Source organism: Schistocerca cancellata, chromosome 3 (assembly GCF_023864275.1).
Source record: "Schistocerca cancellata isolate TAMUIC-IGC-003103 chromosome 3, iqSchCanc2.1, whole genome shotgun sequence".
NCBI lineage: Eukaryota > Metazoa > Arthropoda > Insecta > Orthoptera > Acrididae > Schistocerca > Schistocerca cancellata.
Window position 1 is genome coordinate 404,657,717 of NC_064628.1, and position 24,282 is coordinate 404,681,998.

General features: G+C 40.4%; 1 protein-coding gene across 11 annotated transcripts in view; it reads right to left on the minus strand.

Annotated features, from left to right (window-relative positions):
* The window catches only part of LOC126175152 (broad-complex core protein), a 220,323-nt gene extending 212,566 nt beyond the window's left edge, over positions 1–7,757 (minus strand). For 6 of the 11 annotated variants that reach the window (XM_049921724.1, XM_049921730.1, XM_049921726.1 and 3 more), the window contains exons 1-2: positions 5,534–5,803; positions 4,567–4,772 (exon numbers count right to left, since the gene is read on the minus strand). In XM_049921724.1, coding sequence (XP_049777681.1) covers positions 4,567–4,755 — 189 coding nt within the window. In that variant the 5' untranslated portion in view covers positions 4,756–4,772; positions 5,534–5,803. Of the gene's footprint in view, positions 1–4,566; positions 4,773–5,047; positions 5,310–5,533; positions 5,805–6,745 lie in introns of those variants that run through there. The other 5 variants (XM_049921728.1, XM_049921720.1, XM_049921729.1 and 2 more) reach the window with 4 other exon arrangements.
* Positions 7,758–24,282: the final 16,525 nt, after the last annotated feature.

Genomic DNA, 24,282 nt, shown 5'->3' on the forward strand with positions numbered 1-24,282 from the left:
AAATTACAGGGAGCAAAACATCATTCAGAACTTGTACACAAAAAGCAGCCAAAAAGAGAGTGACAGTGTTGTAGCCTAGCCCCGTGTTATTAAACCTGTTTCTCTGAGAAGGCAGTATAGAAAATCCACAATGGAACAGTGATAATTTTTTCATAATATTTTCAGACATTTGGAAAGGTAATTTAAGTTCAAGAAGAAAAATCATAACTTCAAGGGAAGTTGGTGATAATGAAAGCTGTCAGACATGGCAAAGGACTCTGAATAGAAGCTGAATAGAATGGACAGTGTCTTGAAAATACATTATAAGATGAAAGTAAACAAAAGTAAAACAAGAATAATGAAAGACAGTTAAATGAAGTTAGGTGATGCTGAGGGAAATAGATATGAAAATGAGACACCAGCAGTAGTAAATGAGTTACCTAACTGAAGATAGCTGAAGCTGAGAGACTGGCAAAAGAAAGGAAAGCATTACTCAAAAAGAGGAAATTACTAACACTGAATATAAATGCTTTAAGGAAGCCTTTTCTGAAGGTATCTGTCTTGAGTGTGGCCTAATACAGAACTGAAACGGGGTTGATAAACAATTCACACAAGAATAGAATGGAAGCTTTTAAATTTGGTAGTACGGAAGAAAGTTGATGACCAGATCATTTACATAACTAATGAGGAGGCACATAATTACACTGGAGAAAAAAGAGATTTACAGCACAACCTGCTTAAAAGAAGAAATAATCAGTTGATGGGTACATACCACAGCATCAAGGAATTGTCAATATGGCAATAGAGGGAAGTGCATGGGGTAAAATTTCTAGATAGAGAAACCATGGCTTGATTACTGTAGGCATATTCAGAGGCATGAGGGTTACAGCAATTGTTCAGAGGTGAAGAGACCTGCACAGAGTAGACTGGTGTGGAGAGTTGCATCAAACCAGTCTTCAGACTGAAGGCTGTAACAGCAAAAAATCTGATGAAGCGTTACTTCGGCTTTTGCCCTTATACGTTGAATCATACTCTGAACATACAACGGTTTAAAACCAGTAGAAATGTAACAATAGTATCAAATAGAAAATTTATTTCAGAAAACTATAATATGAGACAGAACTGCTGGGCAGCATCTACTTTTTGGGTGTGAAATTTTTAGCCCTACCATTTCTGAGTTGTCAGTCATATGAATGGTTTGATGCGGCCTGCCACGAATTCCCCTCCTGTGCTGACCTCTTCATTTCAGAGTAGCACTTGCAACCTATGTCCTCGATTACTTGCTGGATATATTCCAATCTCTGTCTTCCTCTACAGTTTTTACCCTCTGCAGCTCCCTCTTGTACCACGGAAGTTACTCTCTGATTTCTTAACAGAAGTCCTACCATTTAGTCCCTTCTTCTTGTCAGTGTTTTCCACAGATTTCTTTCCTGACATTCTCCAGAGAACCTCCTCATTCCTTTCCTTACCAGTCTACCTAATTTTCCACATTTGTCTGTAGCACCACATCTCAAATGCTTATATTCTGTTCTGTTCCAGTTTACCTATAGTCCATGTTTCATTACCATAAAATGCTGTACTCCATATGTATAGTCTCAGAAATTCCTTTCTTAAATAAAGGATTATACCAATACACTTGCCTAGGCCAGGAATGGCCTTTTTTTGCCAGTGAAAGTCTGCTTTTTATGTCCTCCTTGCTGTTTCAGTCATGTGTTATTTTCCTGCCTAGGTGGCACATTTCCTTAATGTCATGTACTCCATGATCACCAACCCTGATGTTAAGTTTCATGCTGTTCTCATATCTGTGACTTTTCATTACTTTCCTCTTTCTTCGATTTACTCTCAATCCATATTCAGTACTCATAGCCTGTGCATTCCATTCAGCACATCCTGTAATTTTTCTTCACTTTCACTGAGGATAGCAATGTTATCAGCAAATCTTATTACTGGTATCCTTCTACCTTGAATTTTAATTCCACTCTTGAACATTTCTTTTTATTTCTGTCATTGCTGTTCACAGATTGAACAGTATAGGTGAAACACTACATGCCTTTCTTACACCAATTTTAATCCAAACATGCCGTTCTTGGTTCAAATGGCTCAGAGCACTACGGGACTTGACATCTGAGGTCATCAGTCCCCTAGAACTACTTAAACCTAACTAACCTACGGACATCACACACATTCATGCCCCAGGCAGGATTCGAACCTGCGACTGTAGCAGTCGCGCGCTTCCGGACTGAAGCACCTAGAATCGCTCGGCCACTGCAGCCGGCACCGTTCTTGGTCTTCCATTTATTGTGCCCTCTTGGTCTTTGTACACACTGTATATGACCACTCTTTCCCTACAGCTTATCCCTATTCTTCTCAGAATTTTGAACATCTTGCACCAGTTGCTGAACACTTTTTCCAGGTCAATAGATCCAATGAATGTGTCCTCATTTTTCTTTAGTTCTGCTTCCATTATCAACTGTAACATCAGAATTGCCTCTCTGGTGCCTTTACCTTTCCACTACCATACACACAATAAAAGTATAAAGAACTACCTTAGCTTTCAGAACTATTAATTCTGGAGAGGGACATGGTGGGGCTGGCTGAAAAAGAAGGGCAGGTCTTATGTAAGCATCAACATGACTAAAAAGCCATCTCCTGAATGTAAGTACTGATGAACGATCTGTCTCATAATTTTATAGCTTTCTTAAATGTACCAGTAATGTCATGTGTGTTGCATCAGAAATATAAAGTTCAACTACTTAGCTGGAAGCAAAAGGTTTATCCAAAAAGTAAAGGCATTTATGACGCTCAAAATTTTGATTTAATGAGGTGTATATGCCAATCACCAGCTTTACTAGAACATTATCAATACAAATTGAATTTTTTAACTTCTTTACTGTCTGCATAATTGTTTCCAGTCAGATACTCTTTCAACAATGAGAACACCTGAGATTCATTTGATGTGGATTGGGCTGTAGGATGGATGTACAAAAATTCTAATTGGAGTGCAACAGGTCCTGTGAGTAGTAGACTGAATGTGGAAGGTGTTTGACATGAAGTGAAGCAATTTCCCCTGGAATTTGTTAATAGCCTGATACAGTTTGTTCATATCTCTGGATAGATATCTCCAAGTTTCTTACCCAGTTCTAAAGAAAAAAATTACATGGTTCTACACCGTGAAGTTATACGGTTTCTTTATTTAATTTGATTTTTCTTTGACAGCAGATGTGTGCTAATCCACCAACTCTCAGTCATTCTCAAGTGTGTAGGCATCTATTCAAAGTTCCTTACTTTCATAACGAAATCTACAAAATTTTTTTCCTTATACTACGTAGTGTGTGAGAAATGTTTGTGCCACAACCACTCAATTTGACTATGAAGTTCATTGACGTATTTTCAACACCTAACATGACTGAAGTTTCTGCTAACCCGAGGTCTCTCTACTGTTTCCAGAAATATAGTTCCTGCTGTTCCTGGACATTGTTCTCTGAATGTTAAACACTTGACAACTCACCTGGTACTAACATGTTTAATTTGTTCAGTAAATTACATTGGGTATTATATACGTCACTTATGAGTTCCTGACATATGCCAATATTGCTGCTCGATTAAGTATGCAACTCACAAAAGGTGCAATACAGATACCGTGCATCCGTAACAAAGTGTGCAAATGTACATGAATTGTACCATTCGTCACCCGACACTTGTACAAAAAACTTATTAAACAATTAACTTAATTCAACCTTTTTAGTACACCATATGATGTGATAATTTTGTAGTAGTTTTCACTGTTTGTGTTCTTAGGACTACACATCACATGATCTGCATTAATGAAATCCTCCTGAACTATGAGTAAAATGCCAATAATGCAGTTATTACATTTAATCCGTTTGTCAAGTGGTCAAAACACTGCAGCAGTATTTGTAATACTTAAATTTGTTATTTTTGTTTCCAGGTACAATATGACACAATGGATAGGCATGATATGTCACAATGGATTGCAAACACAAAAGGGGTTTTGAAGCTACTTTATACAGTGCAAGAAGTTTCAACTTATCACTTGCTAGCTATATGTACTAAATGGTAAGTGGTTCTCTTAATTCTTCCTCTCTTAGTTGAAAACTTCCAGATCCATAAATTAGCCTTGTTCTCAGATGCATTTTGTAAATTATCACAGTTTTGTTTTCCATATATTTACTATTCAATAAAACAGATTAACTGGCACATTTGAAATATATGCTCCAGCAGTTGTTAAAAAGAAAAGAAAAACTTCTTTAATTACACAGACAGGATTGCAGCAATGCAAATAGAGCATCTACTCTAAGAATATGACATTTACTCAGCTTGTACATTACTCTAATGAGACTATGTAAAACTACAAAACACTAAGTAATTCAAACAACCCTGTAAGTTATATGATGACCAGCAACTAGCTAAATTTTTACACCATATGTATTAATTTCTCTGGAATAACAACTTTGTAAAATTAAATGAATTACAAGGCTAAAAAGCAGGAAAGACATTCCATGCCATTTACAGAACTCGATGGTGATTTTATCAAGTTTGTAAATGGAAAATACAAGATACTCTTACCTTAAGGAGTTCTCTAAAATATGGGCTGCATGCTGAGAGGACAACACGGTGTGCCTTCAGACTCTTTCCATCACATGCTAGTGTCACATCGACAAAATCCTCGTCATCACGAAGGTTTTCAAAAGCCGATGTTATGCTACTCTGATAATTGTTCCAACGCAGGCAAAAGTGCTGTGTTTCTGCCATCATTACGTATATTCACCTGCCTGCAAATAATAAAAATGACAAAAACATTACTTACTGGGTTTCCGCATTTTCAACGCAATCAATTCAATAAAACAAAAAATTTCAATTTCATTCAGTACATTATTCTGCTATATGTAGAAACAAATATGCTGGGCGTAAGTAACCAGATATGTCAGGTGAAAAATATTTCTTTTATAGCTGATCTGCAAGTATAACAACAGCAACCACGTTAGAATTTATATGCAGTACCTACGTGAACGAACCGAATAATTTTAAATGTCAAATATATAATTACCAAATGCCGGTCAGTAATAGGCCAGTAATAATCACACGGCATGCATATCAAGAGTCTTCTGCTGATTCGCATTATGATTTTTGTTTATGGAATATTACGCATGTAGTATCCTTACATCCCTCCTGTTTCATCACATGAAAGTGATATTTTCTGTCCTTGAACTACAGAAACAAAAATGGTGGAATATGGCGTCCATAAAAAAAGTGCAATTAATCCAGCATCTCATTACACAATCACAATTCATTTCCTCACAGTGACAATATTTACAATATGGGGAATGACAACACAGAGCTCCTTCCACAACTTCCTGTGTTTACAACTCTCGCTTACAAATAGAACCACTTTCACTTTCACTCGCGCTACTATTTTTCTAGTAATTGACATTGACATTGCCTTACGTCAGATATGTCCAACAAAAATACATCTACATGCGTAAAAACAACGAACTTAACACCGATATTGCTTCTACCACTACAAAATACTTACTTGGAACGGAAGCTGCTTCTAACCCTGCCTCTACATTCTTTCTTCTACCGGCCTCATCGGCCAAGCGTAAACGCGTATCCAGCGGCGTCCCAAAAATTGGGATTGCGGGTGGCTCTATGACTACCGCCAAATACGAATGTACAACATTTTTACGCTCGGTGTTTCCTTTTAATTCGCAGCGATATAATGAATTGAAGTGCACATTAAATGTGCGCAAATAGTGAAATAATTGTCATTTTGTTGAACTACCACTGCCAAAAACAGTAATTCTTAAAAATTCTCCATCGGCTAATTCTTTAACGTCGCGCGAGACATCTGTCGCAATAACTCGGTACTAAAAATAGTGCGTGAACCACAGGGCGCAAATGAAAATGCGGAAGGATACGGAAACAAAAATTACATGAATAATGATCAAAGATTTAATAAATCGGACAAAAGAAATAATTTAATTTATAAATATTTGTTTTTGCTGTATAACTGGTGTTACTGAAAACAAGCACTTCAACGGAAAATACGAAATGAAAACGAGAATTATAAAAATGTAGCCTATATCCATGCGCTAATGAGCTATTCCACCCCCGCCCTTAATAAATATGTTCCAAAAAAAATCATTACTGAGTGTAATGGTAACCAAACATACTATGCAGGTGTATTACACGTGAATTTTAGGTGTACGCACATCAATATACTTTTACTGCTTTAATGGGTTGCCATCTGCTCACCGGCAAAGATAAAAATAATAATTCTAATAATCAATCGTCCATACTGTGGGTAGAAAAAGAGAATATTACACTGGCGAATACTTTTCGCCACGTCGTCAGGTATTAGCGGTAACGTTACTGCTCCCACTCACTTGATAATAATCAACACAGTAACACAACAATGCGCAACAATGTAAAACTTTTTTAATTTTATGATCAAGGTGTTGCAGTGACTGTACGGGTCGGTACTATTCAGCGTGCAACGTATAATGTAGTACAACGTCCAAATATATTTGACACGATTAAACAAAATGATGTTCGAGATTCAATGTATACAGCAGTGCTGCCAGAAAACAATGTTGCCTTTTCAGCCAAAGATACACAGCAGTCTGTTCTTTCCTTTCTATGTGTGATGCCAAATAATTCCCCAGAACTTGAAATAATTCTTGAAAACAGTAACTTGTAACGCTCACCTTACTCAACAATGCTTTGTTTATACGGCTGTACTTACCAGTCAAAAATGTCTTCGATTGCGATGGCTTTGGGATGCACTGCAGTATTACTTACGAAGACGTTTAATGAAGCACATGGAAGAGTTACGTACTACACACCGCAGTGGGTAAATAATACCCAGAAATGTCTTTGGAGGCGAAGTTGTGTCTTCTACTAGGTCACAAAACAGCAACTACATTTATTTGAAATTCTCAGGTGTGTTTCGCAAATTGAGAGGAATATTCATCCACTTCACTGTCGCCAAGCCACTCTTCCGCGAAGTCTTGCAGACTAGACGTAGAGACATGACTAAATATTCTAGCGAATTATTTCCTCTACCAATAGATCGCTCTTTCAGATACTGATAACGAAGGTCTAGCAAGTATCTCCATAAACTGCGCTCTTGTTCAGACTGTACTTCGTTTATAGTGTTATTTTAAAACAGATATTTCCTGTAAGGCGCATTTTCAGAATATCACTTCCTGTTTTACCATTACGAAAGTCACAACTAATAAAATAGCAGTTCTGAAGTTATTCACCACTCACGCTATCCGTCTTTGTTCCGAATACGTATAGGTACAACAGATTTTAAGCTTTGTAGCCTACAGCAATTTTGTGGAAGATTATAGAGATAGAAGGCAATTTTTTTCACTATGGGCTCACACTGATGTATAGTTATTTGCAGATTCGTGAATCATATTCGTCTCTTGCAGCTTCTTTCTTTTCCGTTGTAGTTGACGCTTCGCTTAACATCTGCCGAGATCGTCACTCGCTGGCACTTGTTTACGTAACAGATAAGAAGTCGGGGCACTAACGAATATTTATCGCGCACGGAATCCAAGAAAGCTCAGACAGACACAAGTTCACGACGAGAAAATAACTGAAGGCACAAGGAGATGTGATGAGTCGCAACGCAGGCTCCGTGATCTTCAACGTCGACAGCTACGATGCGAACTTGGCAGACCCGGACAAAGCATGTTTCATTGCGAACTTCGCCTACCAGGCAGCAGCGGTTGCCGAAAGTCTCATGTAGCCCGCCTCCCCACTCCCGAACGCTCTCACATGCACATTCCCAGTCTGCTTGCTTGCCTTTGCCCCCTCTCCTAGCGTGTGGTTCGGCGCCATACTTTTTTCTCCCTTTGCCCCTCTTTCCCCTTCCCAAAATCCGATGCCAAACATAGCGCCAGAGTGCAAGACATTGCACTAACGTTCTAACCGTTAGCTGCTTTACTCGGAGAGTAGAAGCGTCGCACAATAGCTGATGCGACCGTGCCGGGAAAGCAAATACTATGTATATAATGTTTATTACAATGTTTCGTTATGAGATAACGAACAGCCCACTGGCCATTACGGTGGTTACAATGTAATTTGCAATACAGGTCAAAAGTAAAAACAACTAAATAAAATTGTCTTGCAATTTTAAGCTTTATTGTACGGACGTTTCTGTTAAACACAGATGCGCACATAATCTGCGCCTCAGTTGTAACAACCAGCCTGTGAAGCAAACCTGGCGAATATAATAGTAGATGCTATAAGGACGCATTTTTCTGAAAGAAGTTTAAAATGTTTTTCGGTATCACTAACGGCGAGTCAATAAAACAGATCCATCGAAAGCAGCAACGAAGTTTACGGGTCTTCCATTTCACTAAGACTTCGCACTGGCGTCATGCAAAGTTTTGGGGGGAAAAAAGTCAAGCGGCTGTTCAAAACGTGATTCTTGACGTAAGAATCTTGAACTTTTCTTGTGCGTTGTCTACAACTGTACAACAGAAGTATAATGTGGGCCCCTTTTGTTGCCCGAGAACATAGTAACAACTTCTTTCAATGTTACTCAAGCATCCCTCTCACTCATAGCTATTTGTTTATTTAAAGTTGGCATAGGACATCATTTTTCCCAAGTCATGTCAAATAAAAACACCTTCTTTTTACATCTATATGTAGACTTAAGTGCCTGGCAGGGGATACTTCGAACCACCTTCAGTCTATTTCTCTGCAGTTCTCCCTAACAGCCTATGGGAAAAATTAACACTCATATCTTTCTGTAGGGGCTCTGATTGCTCTTATTTTATTACGTTGATAGTATCTCCAACTGCAGGTTGGTGATACTACAATGTTTTCGCAGAGGAGAAAGCTGGAGATTTAAATTTCGTGAAAAGGTTTCGCCGCAACGAATAAAGCCTTTGTTTTAATCACTGACACCCCAACTCGCTTATTATATACGTGACGCTCTCTCCCCTGTTTCGCGTTATTACGAAACGAGCTGCCTTTCTTATGACTTTTTCGATGTCCTCCGTCAATCGTAGCTAGTGAGGGTCCCATACCGCACAACGAAGCTCTAGCACTAGAGAACGGGCAAGCGTAAAGTAGGGATTCTCTTTAGTAGACCTGTTGCATCTTCTAAGTATTCTACCAATAAAACGCACTTTTTGGTTCGCCTTCTCTATGACATTATCTCTGTGATCATTGCAATTTAAATTGTTCGTAATTATAATTCCTAGGCGTTTAGTTGAGCTGACAGCCTTTAAATTTGTGTGGTATATCGGGAACCGAAATTTAACGGATTTCTTTTCGTACTCACGTGGATGAGCTCAACTTTTCCTTATTCGAGACAATTGCCACGTTTCGCACCATACAGTTATCTTGCCTAAATCATTTTGCGATTGGGTTTGACCTTCCGATGACTTACGAGACGTTAAATAACATCATCATCCGCAAACAGTTTAAAAGGACTGTTGAGATTGCTCCTAAATCGTTTGCATCGATTAGGAACAGTAGAATTACAGTTTCGCTTTTGACAGATGGGGAAACTTCTACGAGAAACTTAGAACTCTTTCGGTAAGGCTTTCAAGCTCTTTTTTAAAAATAAACCATTAAAAATAACTGCTAAAGTATTTTTAAAACTATATTTTGAAAAATGGTATTTAACTACTCGCTCACAATTGAAAAAAACAGGTGTTCAAGGTTTTTTTTCCAAATTCCACTCCTGAGGGAATGAGAAATGGGATAAAAGGCTTCTTGGAAAAAAAAAGATATTTCAGCATTTTTGGAAATTCAACCCCTAAAGGAGTAAAATAGTGCGTGGAAGTTTATTTGAAAATAAGTCATTATTTGAAGACCTACTAAAGCATTTTTAAAGCTACATCTAGGAAAATTGGTATTTCACATCTCGCTCAGAAATCAGAAACTGTGTGTTTCAGAGTTTCTGGAAATTCAACCCTCTAAGGGAGTGAAATAGGTGATGAAAAGTTTTATGAAATTATTTCATTATCAGTGCATTGTCAGAACTAAATCAATGAAATTTTTTATTTGGTTTCACTGTTAAAAATTTTAAAAATGGGTGTTTCATTGTTTTGGAAATTCAAAAAAATGGTTCAAATGGCTCTGAGCACTATGCGACTTAACTTCTGCGGTCATCATTCGCCTAGAACGTAGAACTAATTAAATGTAACTAACCTAAGGACATCACACACATCCATCCCCGAGGCAGGATTCGAACCTGCGACCGTAGCGGTCGCTCGGTTCCAGGCTGTATTGGAAATTCAACCCCTAAGGAGGTGAAGTAGGGGAGGATAATTTTTAAGAAAATATTTCATTGTACTAAAAAAAATTTTAAGTGAAATCTATGAAAACTGGTATATCACTTCTCGGTTAGATACTAAGAAATATGTGTTAGGGGATGAAAGTTTCTTGGAAATATCACTGCAAGAACAGAAAAGGCTTGATTAACAAAAACCGTGGACTCTAGCTGCCAGAACTGCTTTTTGGTCACAAGTACATTCTGAAAAGACCATGCTTCTATGGCCTTAACTAGTGTGAAAAGCTTAGAAGGTATAGTAATTTATGAACAACACAAGTATTCGATTACGTGCAGATTATATAGTCCACCTGAGCGAAGCAGCGAGCGCTAAGTTAGTTCTGGATAGAAATTCATCCCTTGCCCTACTACATCACTGAAATAAAACAAAGAACAATCAGTAACGCCACTTGGCTGGCCAACGAACCCACATAAAATTTTAAATTATTAGATATATTAAATAATTACCTGAATATTATCGAAGTTTTCGTAACTTTCCTTCGTATGTAGCCTACGTGATGGGTAAGAGGTGTTACCATTGTGAAATAAACAGCCTTCAAAAGTTCTTTTCTTTGGGTCTGGAATCAAGTATTCAGCTTATTATTTCGTTCAGCCCGAACTCCTAACTATAATATTTACCTCGCTTTGTATAAACAGCTTTCGTTTGAAATTGTCTGCAGCACCGATACAATGAATCTCGCCATGAGTTTGTTCTTCTGTATCAGATTGTTTATCGCTACACATATCCTGGATAACGTTACCGAAGGCTAGTGCGACCAATTCTGGAGCTCTTATCAAGTTGCCGTGGTACTAGAAAAGGAATGAATTCAGACACACGGTGCTAGGATTACCACAGGCCAATGCAGCCTACACGAAAATATAACAAAAATGTTCGGGGAACTTAAAGGATAATCTGTGGAACAAATAAGTGGTTCTAGCGAAATCCTGTTGCGTGAATATATTGCAAATATGGAAGAGGTGGAATGATTCTACATCTGCAGTCTGTAACCATTACAAAGATCACGGCATACGATATTTCTTTTTGTTCCAGTCAGTCTTGGAGCGCGAGAGGAATAACTGCTCGTGTTCCTTTCTGTGTGTTGCTGTTATTTGTATAATTTTGTCTGCACGGCCTCAGTGAGGTCTGAAAAAACTCGTAGATTTTAGAAATAGCGATTTCTCAAGATGTTCGGCTATCTGCCGGGTAAGGCATTTCAGCACTTCCGTAGCACTTCGTCTACCACACCGCTCGAGCTGTCCTACCTGTGTTTTGTTTTTCAATCATCTCCGCCGCTGCTACATATATGGTTGTGTTGTGATCTTCGGTTCGAAGACTACTTTGATGAAGTTCTCCAGGCGAGCCTGCCCCTTGAAGCTCTTCATGTTTGCATAACTACTGCAATCTACACTCAAATGGTTCTAAACACTATGGGACTTAACATCTGAGGTCATCAGTCCCCTAGACTTAGAACTACTTAAACCGAACCAACCGAAGGACAGCACACACATCCATACCCGAGGCAGGATTCAAACTGGCGACCGTAGCAGGCGCGCGGTTCCGGACTGAAGCGCCTAGAACCGCTCGGCCACAACGGCCGACTAATCTACACTCATTTTCCCTGCTTACATTCAAGACTTATTCTCACCGTAAAACTTTTCACTTTCAAAATTCGCTCAATTGGCAGAGTGACTTCTCCTTGATGTCTTAGGACATGTCCTATCAACTGATTGATTCTTTTAGTTACGTTGTACCATAAACTTATTTTTCCCCTTTTCGATTCAGCACCACCTCATTAGTCAACCGATCTACCCATTTAATCTTTTGTATTCTTCTGTAGCGCCACGTTTCAAAAGCTTGTGTTCTCTCCTTGTCTGATCTGTTGATCGTCCACATTACACTTCCGTACAAGGCTATATTCCAGCAAAATACGTATGTGGTGTCTGTCTTTTCGGACGTGACTGAAAGAACAGACATAATTTTGATCCTGCAACTACTGCGAAAAGAGACACACAGGAATTAAAGACATTAGCTGACAGTGTGCATTGATTTATGGGGGTAAGATGCAAATTTGTGCCGGATGGGGATTCGAACCCGGGTGTGCCGCTTACTGGACATATGCGCTGACCACTGCGTCAATACGCCACAAAATTGTGTCTGTGCTCTCGGACATGCCAGAATGAACAGACACCACACATAAATAATGATTCACGAAGATATGCAAATATTTTAATATGTTATTCTACAAATAAAATTAAAGAAAAAAGTTCATATAAACATAGCACCGTACATGTTTAGTTATGGAGTTACGGCTAATAAAAGATTTTGCCTGAAATTTAGCAACTTCGCTCATATGAAGCAATCGCAAAACTGTACGAGGTTACAGTAAAGCAAGATGTCCATTAAGTTTGTTGTTATTGGTCTGGAGAATCTAATAAAACATGTCCCAGACGTGTATCTGCAGTAATTTTCCAGAATATCCAGAAAGGCAATGATTATGATACATCTTTTTTTTCTTTTTTTTTTTTATATTCCATTAAAAACGTAGAAACGTTGATGTCATTGTTGGCAACCGTTAGTGAGTTGCTTCAGTCGTTTGCTAACCTTGAAACGAGTCAGTTTCCTGTAATGATCAGTGAAAGAACATAATAACAACAGTGTATTTAGTGAAACCACTTAGTAACTGTTATAGTTTGTAGATTATTTGTGAATTAGGGATGTCTTCCAAATTTACGACAGAGGAATATGCCGATATGGTGTTTATTTACGTGAATTTACTTTGAAATTTTATGTACACTGTACAACTTCGCCGGCCGAAGTGGCCGTGCGGTTAAAGGCGCTGCAGCCTGGAACCGCAAGACCGCTACGGTCGTAGGTTCGAATCCTGCCTCGGGCATGGATGTTTGTGATGTCCTTAGGTTAGTTAGGTTTAACTAGTTCGAAGTTCTAGGGGACTAATGACCTCAGCAGTTGAGTCCCATAGTGCTCAGAGCCATTTTTTTGTACAACTTCCTAAACACTTATTTTTTCCGGTTTAACATGAATTCACGTCTGCTATGGTATTAATAAAAGCAGATTAACTGACACATCATACAGTTTCAGTTAACGTTATTACCACAATTTTTCCAAAATTAAATTCTCTGCAACTTCTGTTGAAAACTTTGTGCAGTTGTCTGGAATTAAAAAAAAAAAAACTATTTGACCAAGTAATTAATAAATTAAAAATTTTACGAAATTGCTGCTTTGCTTCTCTGGATGTTCTGGAAAACTACTGCAGATACACGTTTGGGACATGTTTTATTACAATAGACCAATAACAACAAAATACACTCCTGGAAATTGAAATAAGAACACCGTGAATTCATTGTCCCAGGAAGGGGAAACTTTATTGACACATTCCTGGGGTCAGATACATCACATGATCACACTGACAGAACCACAGGCACATAGACACAGGCAACAGAGCATGCACAATGTCGGCACTAGTACAGTGTATATCCACCTTTCGCAGCAATGCAGGCTGCTATTCTCCCATGGAGACGATCGTAGAGATGCTGGATGTAGTCCTGTGGAACGGCTTGTCATGCCATTTCCACCTGGCGCCTCAGTTGGACCAGCGTTCGTGCTGGACGTGCAGACCGCGTGAGACGACGCTTCATCCAGTCCCAAACATGCTCAATGGGGGACAGATCCGGAGATCTTGCTGGCCAGGGTAGTTGACTTACACCTTCTAGAGCACGTTGGGTGGCACGGGATACATGCGGACGTGCATTGTCCTGTTGGAACAGCAAGTTCCCTTGCCGGTCTAGGAATGGTAGAACGATGGGTTCGATGACGGTTTGGATGTACCGTGCACTATTCAGTGTCCCCTCGACGATCACCAGTGGTGTACGGCCAGTGTAGGAGATCGCTCCCCACACCATGATGCCGGGTGTTGGCCCTGTGTGCCTCGGTCGTATGCAGTCCTGATTGTGGCGCTCACCTGCACGGCGCCAAACACGCATGCGACCATCATTGGCACCAAGGCAGAAGCGACTCTCATCGCTGAAGACGACACGTCTCCATTCGTCCCTCCATTCACGCCTGTCGTGACACCACTGGAGGCGGGCTGCACGATGTTGGGGCGTGAGCGGAAGACGGCCTAACGGTGTGCGGGACCGTAGCCCAGCTTCATGGAGACGGTTGCGAATGGTCCTCGCCGATACCCCAGGAGCAACAGTGTCCCTAATTTGCTGGGAAGTGGCGGTGCGGTCCCCTACGGCACTGCGTAGGATCCTAGGGTCTTGGCGTGCATCCGTGCGTCGCTGCGGTCCGGTCCCAGGTCGACGGGCACGTGCACCTTCCGCCGACCACTGGCGACAACATCGATGTACTGTGGAGACCTCACGCCCCACGTGTTGAGCAATTCGGCGGTACGTCCACCCGGCCTCCCGCATGCCCACTATACGCCCTCGCTCAAAGTCCGTCAACTGCACATACGGTTCACGTCCACGCTGTCGCGGCATGCTACCGGTGTTAAAGACTGCGATGGAGCTCCGTATGCCACGGCAAACTGGCTGACACTGACGGCGGCGGTGCACAAATGCTGCGCAGCTAGCGCCATTCGACGGCCAACACCGCGGTTCCTGGTGTGTCCGCTGTGCCCTGGGTGTGATCATTGCTTGTACAGCCCTCTCGCAGTGTCCGGAGCAAGTATGGTGGGTCTGACACACCGGTGTCAATGTGTTCTTTTTTCCATTTCCAGGAGTGTAACTGGAAATTGTGCTTCACTTTAACCTCGTGCAGCTTTGCGATGGCTTCATGTTAGTTGCTAAATTTCACGCAAAATCTTTTATTAGCCGTCACTCCGTAATTACACATTTGCGGAGCTATGTTTATATGAACTTTTTTCTTTAGGTTTACTCGTAGAATAACATATTAAATATGTGCACATCTTCGTGGACCACCCTGTATAATTGCAGCGATGACGGCTAACGATTCCTTCAGTGCAGATGCACACTGAGCTCGAACCCTTGCGGGAACCCTCCCGCCGGAGGTTCGAGTTCTCCCTCCGGGCTTGGGTGTGTGTTTTGTTCTTAGGACAAGTTAGTTTAAGCAGCGTGTAAGTCTAGGGGCCGATGACCTCAGCAGTTTGGTCCCTTAGGAATTCGCACAGATTTGAACATTTGTCTTGCGGGAATCGGCGAGATGCCGCGAATAATCAGGCTAATGAGCAGCGGCACTACATTAGTAGTGAGTGGTACAAGTTGAGAATGTGTCTGACAGGAGGCGTACTGTGGTGGTGGTGACCACTGTGTCCGGATGGCGCAGTGGTCGCTCATCTGCCTAGTAACCAGGAGACCTGGCTTCAAATCCTAGTCCAGCACAAATTTCCAACTTGCCCCATTGATATAAATCAGTGCTCACTGGCAACAAATGTCCTTAATTCCTTTGTGTCTTGACTTTCAGAAAGATCTACGAAATACTTAAATGGTTCAAATGGCTCTGAGCACTACGGGACTTAACTTCTGAGGTCATCAGTCCCCTAGAACTTAGAACTACTTAAAACTAACTAACCTAATAACATCACACACCGTAGCGGTCGCGCGGTTCCAGACTGTATCGTCTAGAACCGCTCCGCCACCCCGGCCGGCGAAATACTTAAATTTACATTCAATTTTTAATCGTCTTTTTCAGAAACGTTTTCTCGCTAATACCCCTCTGCAATTTATGTCCACTCTACTTCCACCACAACCGATTAGTTTTCTGCCCAAATAATAAAAGTTATTTGCTACGTTCAGTGTCTCATTTATTGATCTAATTCCGCCTGCATCACCTGAGTTATTTCGACTTCATTCCATTACCCACAATTTCCTTTTGCTGGTTTTCGTCTTATATTCTCCTTTTCAAGACCCTATCCATTCCGCTCAGCTGTCTTTCCAAGTCCTTCACACTCTCGGAGAAAATTGCAATTTCATAGATAAAATTCAAAATTTTTATTTCTTCCCCTTGAAGTGTATATTCTTAGTTTTAATGATAGCCATTCTAGTATGCTTATTAGAACTGCGACACTCTTCCCTCCTTTCTGGTGTAACAGAAACAGGGACGCGATTATCTGAACTTTTTCAAGTCTTCTGTCAGCTTATTTGGCGCTGATCTCGTGTGGCGCAGCAGTACGCCAGGAGAATAGTTTAAGCATTTATTTAGAGGATTTATTACAGCTTCTAACTGCTCTGCCACTAAAATACACTACTGGCCATTACAATTGCTACACCACGAAGATGACGAGCTACAGACGCGAAATTTAACCGACAGGAACAAGATGCTGTGGTATGCAAATGATTAACTTTTCAGAGTATTCACACAAGGTTGGCGCCGGTGGCGACACCTACAACGTGCTGACATGAGGAAAGTTTCCAACCGATTTCTCATACACAAACAGCAGTTCACCGGCGTTGCCTGGTGAAACGTTGTTGTGATACCTCGTGCAAGGAGGAGAAATGCGTACCATCACGTTTCCGACTTTGATAAAGGTCGGATTGTAGCCTATCGCGATAGCGGTTTATCGTATCGCGACATTGCTGCTCGCGTTGGTCGAGATCCAATGACTGGAATCGGTGGGCTCAGGAAGGTAATACGGAACGCCGTGCTGGATCCCAACGGCCTAGTATCACTAGCAGTCGAGATGCCAGGCATCTTATCCACATGACTGTAACAGATCGTGCAGCCACGTCTCGTTCCCTGAGTCAACAGATGGGGACGTTTGCAAGACAACAACCATCTGCACGAACAGTTCGACGACGTTTGCAGCGGCATGGACTATCAGCTTGGAGACCATGGCTGCGGTTACCCTTGATGGAGCATCACAAACAGGAACGCCTGCGATGGTGTACTCAACGACGAACCTGGGTGCACGAATGGCAAAACGTTATTTTTTCGGATGAATCAAGGTTCTGTTTACAGCATCATGATGGTCGCATCCGTGTTTGGCGACATCGCGGTGAACGCACATTGGAAGCGTGTATTCGTCATCGCCATTCTAGCGTATCACCCGGCGTGAAGGTATGGGGTGCCACTGGTTACACGCCTCGGTCACCTCTTGTCGCATTGACGGCACTTTGAACAGTGGACGTTACATTTCAGATGTGCTACGATCCGTGGCTCTACCCTTCATTCGATCCCTGAGAAACCCTACATTTCAGCAGGATAATGCACGACCGCATGTTACAGGTCCTGTACGGGCCTTTCTGGATACAGAAAATGTTCGACTGCTACCCTGGCTAGCCCATTCTCCAGATCTCGCACCAATTTAAAACGTCTGGTCAATGGTGGCCGAGCAACTGGCTCGTCACAATACGCCAGTCACTAGTCTTGATGAACTGTGGTATCGTGTTGAAGCTGCATGGGCAGCTGTACCTGTACACGGCATCCAACCTCTGTTCGACTCAATGCCCAGGCGTATGAAGGCCGTTATTACGGCCAGAGATCTTTGTTCTGGGTACTGATTTCTCAGGATCTATGCACCCAAATTGCGTGAAAATGTAATCACATGTCAGTTCTAGTATAATATATTTGTCCAATAAATACCCGTTTATCATCTGCATTTCTTCTTGGTGTAGCAATTTTAATGGCCAGTAGAGTAAATGAAAAATAGAAGAAAGGAGACGTACAAAATTCCACTAAATAAACGGTATCAAATACCTTAATTATTTCAACTACTTTGATTTTTTAAGTCTCATCAATTCGACAAATAAACAGTAGTACGTAGAATTTTATGCAGTTAGATAACAAACCATAAATGCTGCATTATAGCCTTTTAATACGAAAATATCTGTAAAATGTTATTTTTCTGTGTCTTCACAAGTTTTCCCCAGCTGCCTTGTTATGACCTAAGAACAGCTTCAGATTAGGAGTCTGTAGAGGTTGTTGCAGTCTTCAGTTTACAGACTCATTTGATACAATTGTGTAACCCTCTTCATCTCCAGATAAGTATTGCAACCTCCATCCATTTGAACATCTTGCAGTTGTCAAGTCTCGAGCCCACTCTACAATTTTAAAGCTTCACACATCTCTTTGTTACTAAACTGTCGATTCACTGATGCCTCACGATGTATCCTATCAGCTGATCCCTTCTTTTCGCCTAGTTGTGGATAAGTTTCTTTTTCCCCCCAATACGATTCACTACCTCATTAATCACGTGATCTACGCGTCCAATCTCCAGCATTCTTCTGCAGCACCATACTCCAAAAGCTTCTGTTCTCTTCTTGTCTGAACCATTCCACTATTCACTTCCATACAGAACTACATTCCAGATGCTTTTATTCGATTTTCACAAATTTCTCTTCTTCAGAAACTCTTTTCTTGTTATTGTCAGTCTGCATTTTATATCTCCTTCAGTTATTTTGCAGCACAAATAGCGAAACGCATCTACTACTTTCAGTGTCTTGTCTCCTGATCTGATCCCCTCGGCATCGCCTTATTTAATTCGGCTACAATCCATTATCCTTGTTTTGCTTTTGTTGCTTTTCAACTTATATCTTCTTTTCAAGAAGCTTTCCATCCCATTCAACAGCTCTTCGTAGTCGTTTGCTGTTTCTGACAGAATTACAATGTCACTGGCAAGCCTCAAAATTTTTATTTTTTCTCCCTGCTCTTTAATTCCTTCTCCAGTTTTTTTTGTTTTTTTTTTTTTTTTTTTTTTTTTTGCTTCACTCCTTGCTCAGTGTCCACACTGAATAACATCTGGGATGGCTACAACCCTGTCTCACTCCCTTCTTAATCATCGCTTCTCTTTCTCGTTCCTTAACTCTTATGACTGCCGTCTGGTTTCTTTACAAGTTGTAAATAATCTTCCGCTCCCTGTATTGTATCCCTGCTAACTTCAAAATTTCAAAACCTTTTTTCCTGACAATATTGTCAGATACTTCCTCTAAATTTACAAAGGCGATAAACATAAATTTGTCTTTCTTTAACCTATCTTGCAATGTAAGTCGTAGGATCGGTACTGGCTCACATGTTCCTGTATTTCTCTTGAACCCAACTGATCTCCCCAAGGGCGGTTTATAACAGTTTTTCCATTCTTCTGTAAAGAATTTGTGTTAGTATTTTGCAATCATGACATATTAAACTCACCGTTCGGTAATATTTATACCTTTCAGCACATGCTTTCTTTGGAATTGGGATTATTACATTCTTCTTGAAGTCTGACCGTATTTCACCTGTCCCATATATCTTGCACACTAGGTGGAATAGTTATGTCCCGGCTCGCTCTCCCAAGAATATCATCAGTAGTTTTAACGGAATATCGTCTGCTCCAAAGGCATTGTATCGACTTAGGTATTACAGTGCTCTGTGCAACTCTTCTTGCAGTAGCATATCTCCTGTCTCATCTTCACCTACTTCCTCTTCCCTTTCTATAACATTTCCTTCAAGTTCATTCCCCTTGTATAGCCTCTCTATATATTACTTTCCCTTCTTTGCTTAGTTTTGGTTTTCCAGCTGAGCACCTGATATTCACACAGCTACTTCTGGTTTCATCAAACGTCTTTTTAATTTTCTTACAGGCGGTATCCATCTTTCTCCTGGTTATTCATGCTTCTATAGCCTTGCAAATTGTCCTATACCCATTGCTCTCTAACTATTTGCACATCCTGTCAGCTATATTTTTAGACGTCTGTATTCCCTTTCGCCTGCTTCATTTGTTGCATTTTTATGTACCCTTCTTTCGTCAAATTCAGTATCTCCCGTGATATACAAGGATTTCTGTTAAAAATGCCTTTTGCCTGTTTGATCATCTGCTGCCTTTACTGTTTCATCTCTCAAAGCTACCCATTCTTCTTTTACAGTGTTGGCTTCCCCAGTTTCATTCAAACGTTGCCTAATGCTCCCTTTGAAATTCTCAATAATCTCAGGTTCTTTCATTGTATCCAGATTCTATCTCCTTAGTTTCCTACATTTTTTTGCAATTTCTTCAGTTGTAATCTGCAATATATTATGCTCAGGATTCACATCTTCTCCAGGAAATATCTTACAGTTAAAAACCTGGTTACGAAATATCTGACTTGACATTATACAATCCGTCTGGAATCTTACGGTGTATCCCTTTACCTCATCATACATTCCTTTAGTTTCCTCGCCATCTGTGGAGCTAGTTGGCATGTAATCTTGTACTCAGTGGCGGGTGTTGGCTTCGTGTCTGTCTTGGCTACGAGAGTGCATACACTATGCTGTTCATAGTAGCTTACACGCATTCCTATTTTCTTATTCATTATTAGACCTACTCCCTATTATCCCTATTTGATTTTCTATTTATGGCAGTGTACTTAGGCACAAGTCTTGTTCACCCAGTCACTGTACGTCACTAATCGCCACCATACTCGTATGTAACTTATCCATTTCCCTGTAAATTCTCTACTCTATATCTACATCTATACTCTGTAAACCAATGTGAAGTGCTTGGCAGAGGGTATGTCCCATTGTCCTAGTTGTTAGGATTTCTTCCTGTTCCACTGAGTATGGAGTATAGGGACAATGATTGTTTAAAAGCATCTGTGCACATTGTAAGTAATCTAATCTTGTCGCAAGTGCCTGATATGTAGGGGTTTGTAGCATATTCCTAGAGTCACCATTTAAACCCGTTTCTTGAAACTTTGAAAGTAAGCTCTGTCGGGATAGTTTACATCTATCTTTAAGAGTCTACCAGTTCAGCTTCTTCAGCATCTCTGAGACAATCTCCCAAGGGGCAACCAAAACTGTGACCATTCGTAGTGTCCTTCCTGCACATGTTCAGTATCCCCTTTTAGTCCTATATGGTACGGGTCCCTCCCACTGGAGTAATATTCTAGAATGGGTTGCAGAGTAATTTGTAACCAACCATCTCCGTAGACTGATGGCATTTCCCCATTATTCTACCTGCAAAACACAGTATATACTGTTCCACACAGTAAATGGAATGACACTATTAATCAATATAGACTTCGATCAGAAATCGGTAGCTAAGGTAGAATATTCAAAATTTCTAGGTGTATGCATTGATGAGGGGTTGAACTGGAAAAAACACACTGAAGATCTGCTGAATTGTTGAATTCAGCTACTTATGCTATTAGGGTCATTGCAAATTTTGGTGATATACATCTCAGTAAATTAGCTTACCACGCCTATTTTCATTCTCTGCTTTCGTATGGCATCATATTCTGGGGTAACTCATCATTGAGTAAAAGAGTCTTCATTGCACAAAAGAGTGTAATCAGAATAATTTCTGGAGCTCATCCGAGATCATCCTGCAGACACTTATAAAGAACCAGCAATCTTCACTGTAGCGTCACAATATATATATATATATATATATATATATATATATATATATATATATATATATATATATATATATATATATATTCACTTATGAAATTTGTTATTAACAATCCTAACGAATTCAAAAGTAATAGCAGAGTACATGGCTACAACACTAGGAGAAAGGATGATCTTCACTACTCAAGGTTAAATCTAACTTTGGCTCAGAAGGGGGTCATTTATGCTGCCACAAAAGTCTTTGGTCACTTACCTGATACCATCAAAAGTCTGACAGGTAGCCATATAGCATTTAAAAGGAAATTAAAAAAATTTCTGAATGGCAACTCCTTCTACTCATTAGATGAATTTTTAGATATAGTAAGTGGGTAATTTCCCGACCTCCCCCCCCCCCCCCACTCAAAAAAATTACAGATATTAAGTGTCATGTAATATTTTGTGTATTGTAATATCTTGTATAGACACCTTTTATTAACCCCACATGTTCCACTTCATTACGAAGTGTCGTATTCATGATCTATGGAAGAAGTACTAATCTAATCAAAACTAATCTAATCCTGCTCAATGCACGACTGAGCCTATGTGATCGTTCCATTTCAAAGTCCTTTAAGTATTACACCCACGTATTTATGTGAGTTGGCCGATTCCAGCTGCGACTTACTGATACTATAATCATAGAATACTACGTTTTTTTTCGTTTTGTGAGGTGCACAATTTTGTTGTTGTTGTCGTAAGTCCTGAGGCTGGTTTGATACAGCTCTCCATGCTACTCTATCCTGTGCAAGCTTCTTCATCTCCCAGTACTTAGTGCAACCTACACCCTTCTGAATCTGCTTAGTGTATTCATCTCTTGGTCTCCCTCTACGATTTTTACCCTCCACGCTGCCCTCCAATACTAAATTTGTGATCCCTTGATGCCTCAGAACATGTCCTACCAACCGATCCCTTCTTCTTGTCAAGTTGTGTCACAAACTCCTCTTCTCCCCAATTCTATTCAATACCTCCTCATTAGTTATGTGATCTACCCATCTAATCTTCAGCATTCTTCTGTAGCACCACATTTCGAAAGCTTCTATTCTCTTCTTGTCCAAACTATTTATCGTCCATGTTTCACTTCCATACATGGCTACACTCCATACAAATACTTTCAGAAGCGACTTCCTGACACTTAAATCTATACGTGATGTTAAGAAATTTCTCTTCTTCAGAAATGCTTTCCTTGCCATTGCCAGTCTACATTTTATATCCTCTCTACTTCGACCATCATCAGTTATTTTGCTCCCCAAATAACAAAACTCCTTTACTACTTTAAGTGTCTCATTTCCTAATCTAATTCCCTCAGCATCACCCGACTTAATTCGACTACATTCCATTATCCACGTTTTGCTTTTGTTGATGTTCATCTTATATCCTCCTTTCAAGACACTGTCCATTCCGTTCAACTGCTCCTCCAAGTCCTTTGCTGTCTCTGACAGAATTACAATGTCATCGATGAACCTCAACGTCTTCATTTCTTCTCCATGGACTTTAATACCTTCTCCCAATTTTTCTTTTGTTTCCTTTACTGCTTGCTCAATATACAGATTGAATAACATCGGGGAGAGGCTACAACCCTGTCTCACTCCCTTCCCAACCACTGCTTCCCTTTCATGCCCCTCGACTCTTATAACTGCCATCTGGTAACTGTACAAATTGTAAATGGACTTTCACTCCCTGTATTTTACCCCTGCCACCTTTAGAATTTGAAAGAGAGTATTCCAGTCAACATTGTCAAAAGCTTTCTCTAAGTCTACAAATGCTAGAAATGTAGGTTTGCCTTTCCTTAATCTATTTTCTAAGATAAGTCGTAGGGTCAGTATTGCCTCACGTGTTCCAACATTTCGGCGGAATCCAAACTGATCTTCGCCGAGGTCGCCTTCAACCAGTTTTTCCATTCGTCTGTAAAGGATTCGCGTTAGTATTTTGCAGCTGTGACTTATTAAACTGATAGTTCGGTAATTTTCACATCTGTCAACACCTGCTTTCTTTGGGATTGGAATTATTATATTCTTATTGAAGTCTGAGGGTATTTCGCCTGTCTCATACATCTTGCTCACCAGATGGTAGAGTTTTGTCAGGACTGGCTCTCCCAAGGCCGTCAGTAGTTCCAATGGAATGTTGTCTACTCCCGGGGCCTTGTTTCGACTGAGGTCTTTCAGTGCTCTGTCAAAATCTTCACGCAGTATCGTATCTCCCATTTGATCTTCATCTACATCCTCTTCCATTTCCATAATATTGTCCTCAAGTACATCGCCCTTGTATAGACCCTCTATATACTCCTTCCACCTTTCTGCTTTCCCTTCTTTGCTTAGAACTGGGTTTCCATCTGAGCTCTTGATATTCATATAAGTGGCTCTCTTTTCTCCAAAGGTCTCTTTAATTTTCCTGTAGGCAGTATCTATCTTACCCCTCGTGAGATAAGCCTCTACACCCTTACATTTGTCCTCTAGCCATGCCTGCTTAGCCATTTTGCACTTTCTGTCTCATTTCTGAGACGTTTGTATTCCCTTTTGCCTGCTTCATTTACTGCGTTATTTCTGAATATTTAAGGCAAATTGTCAATCTTTGCACCACTTTAAAATCTTATCAAGATCTGACTGAATGTTTATGCAGCTTCTTTCATTATAAATGACTGCATCATCTGCAAAAAGTCTGA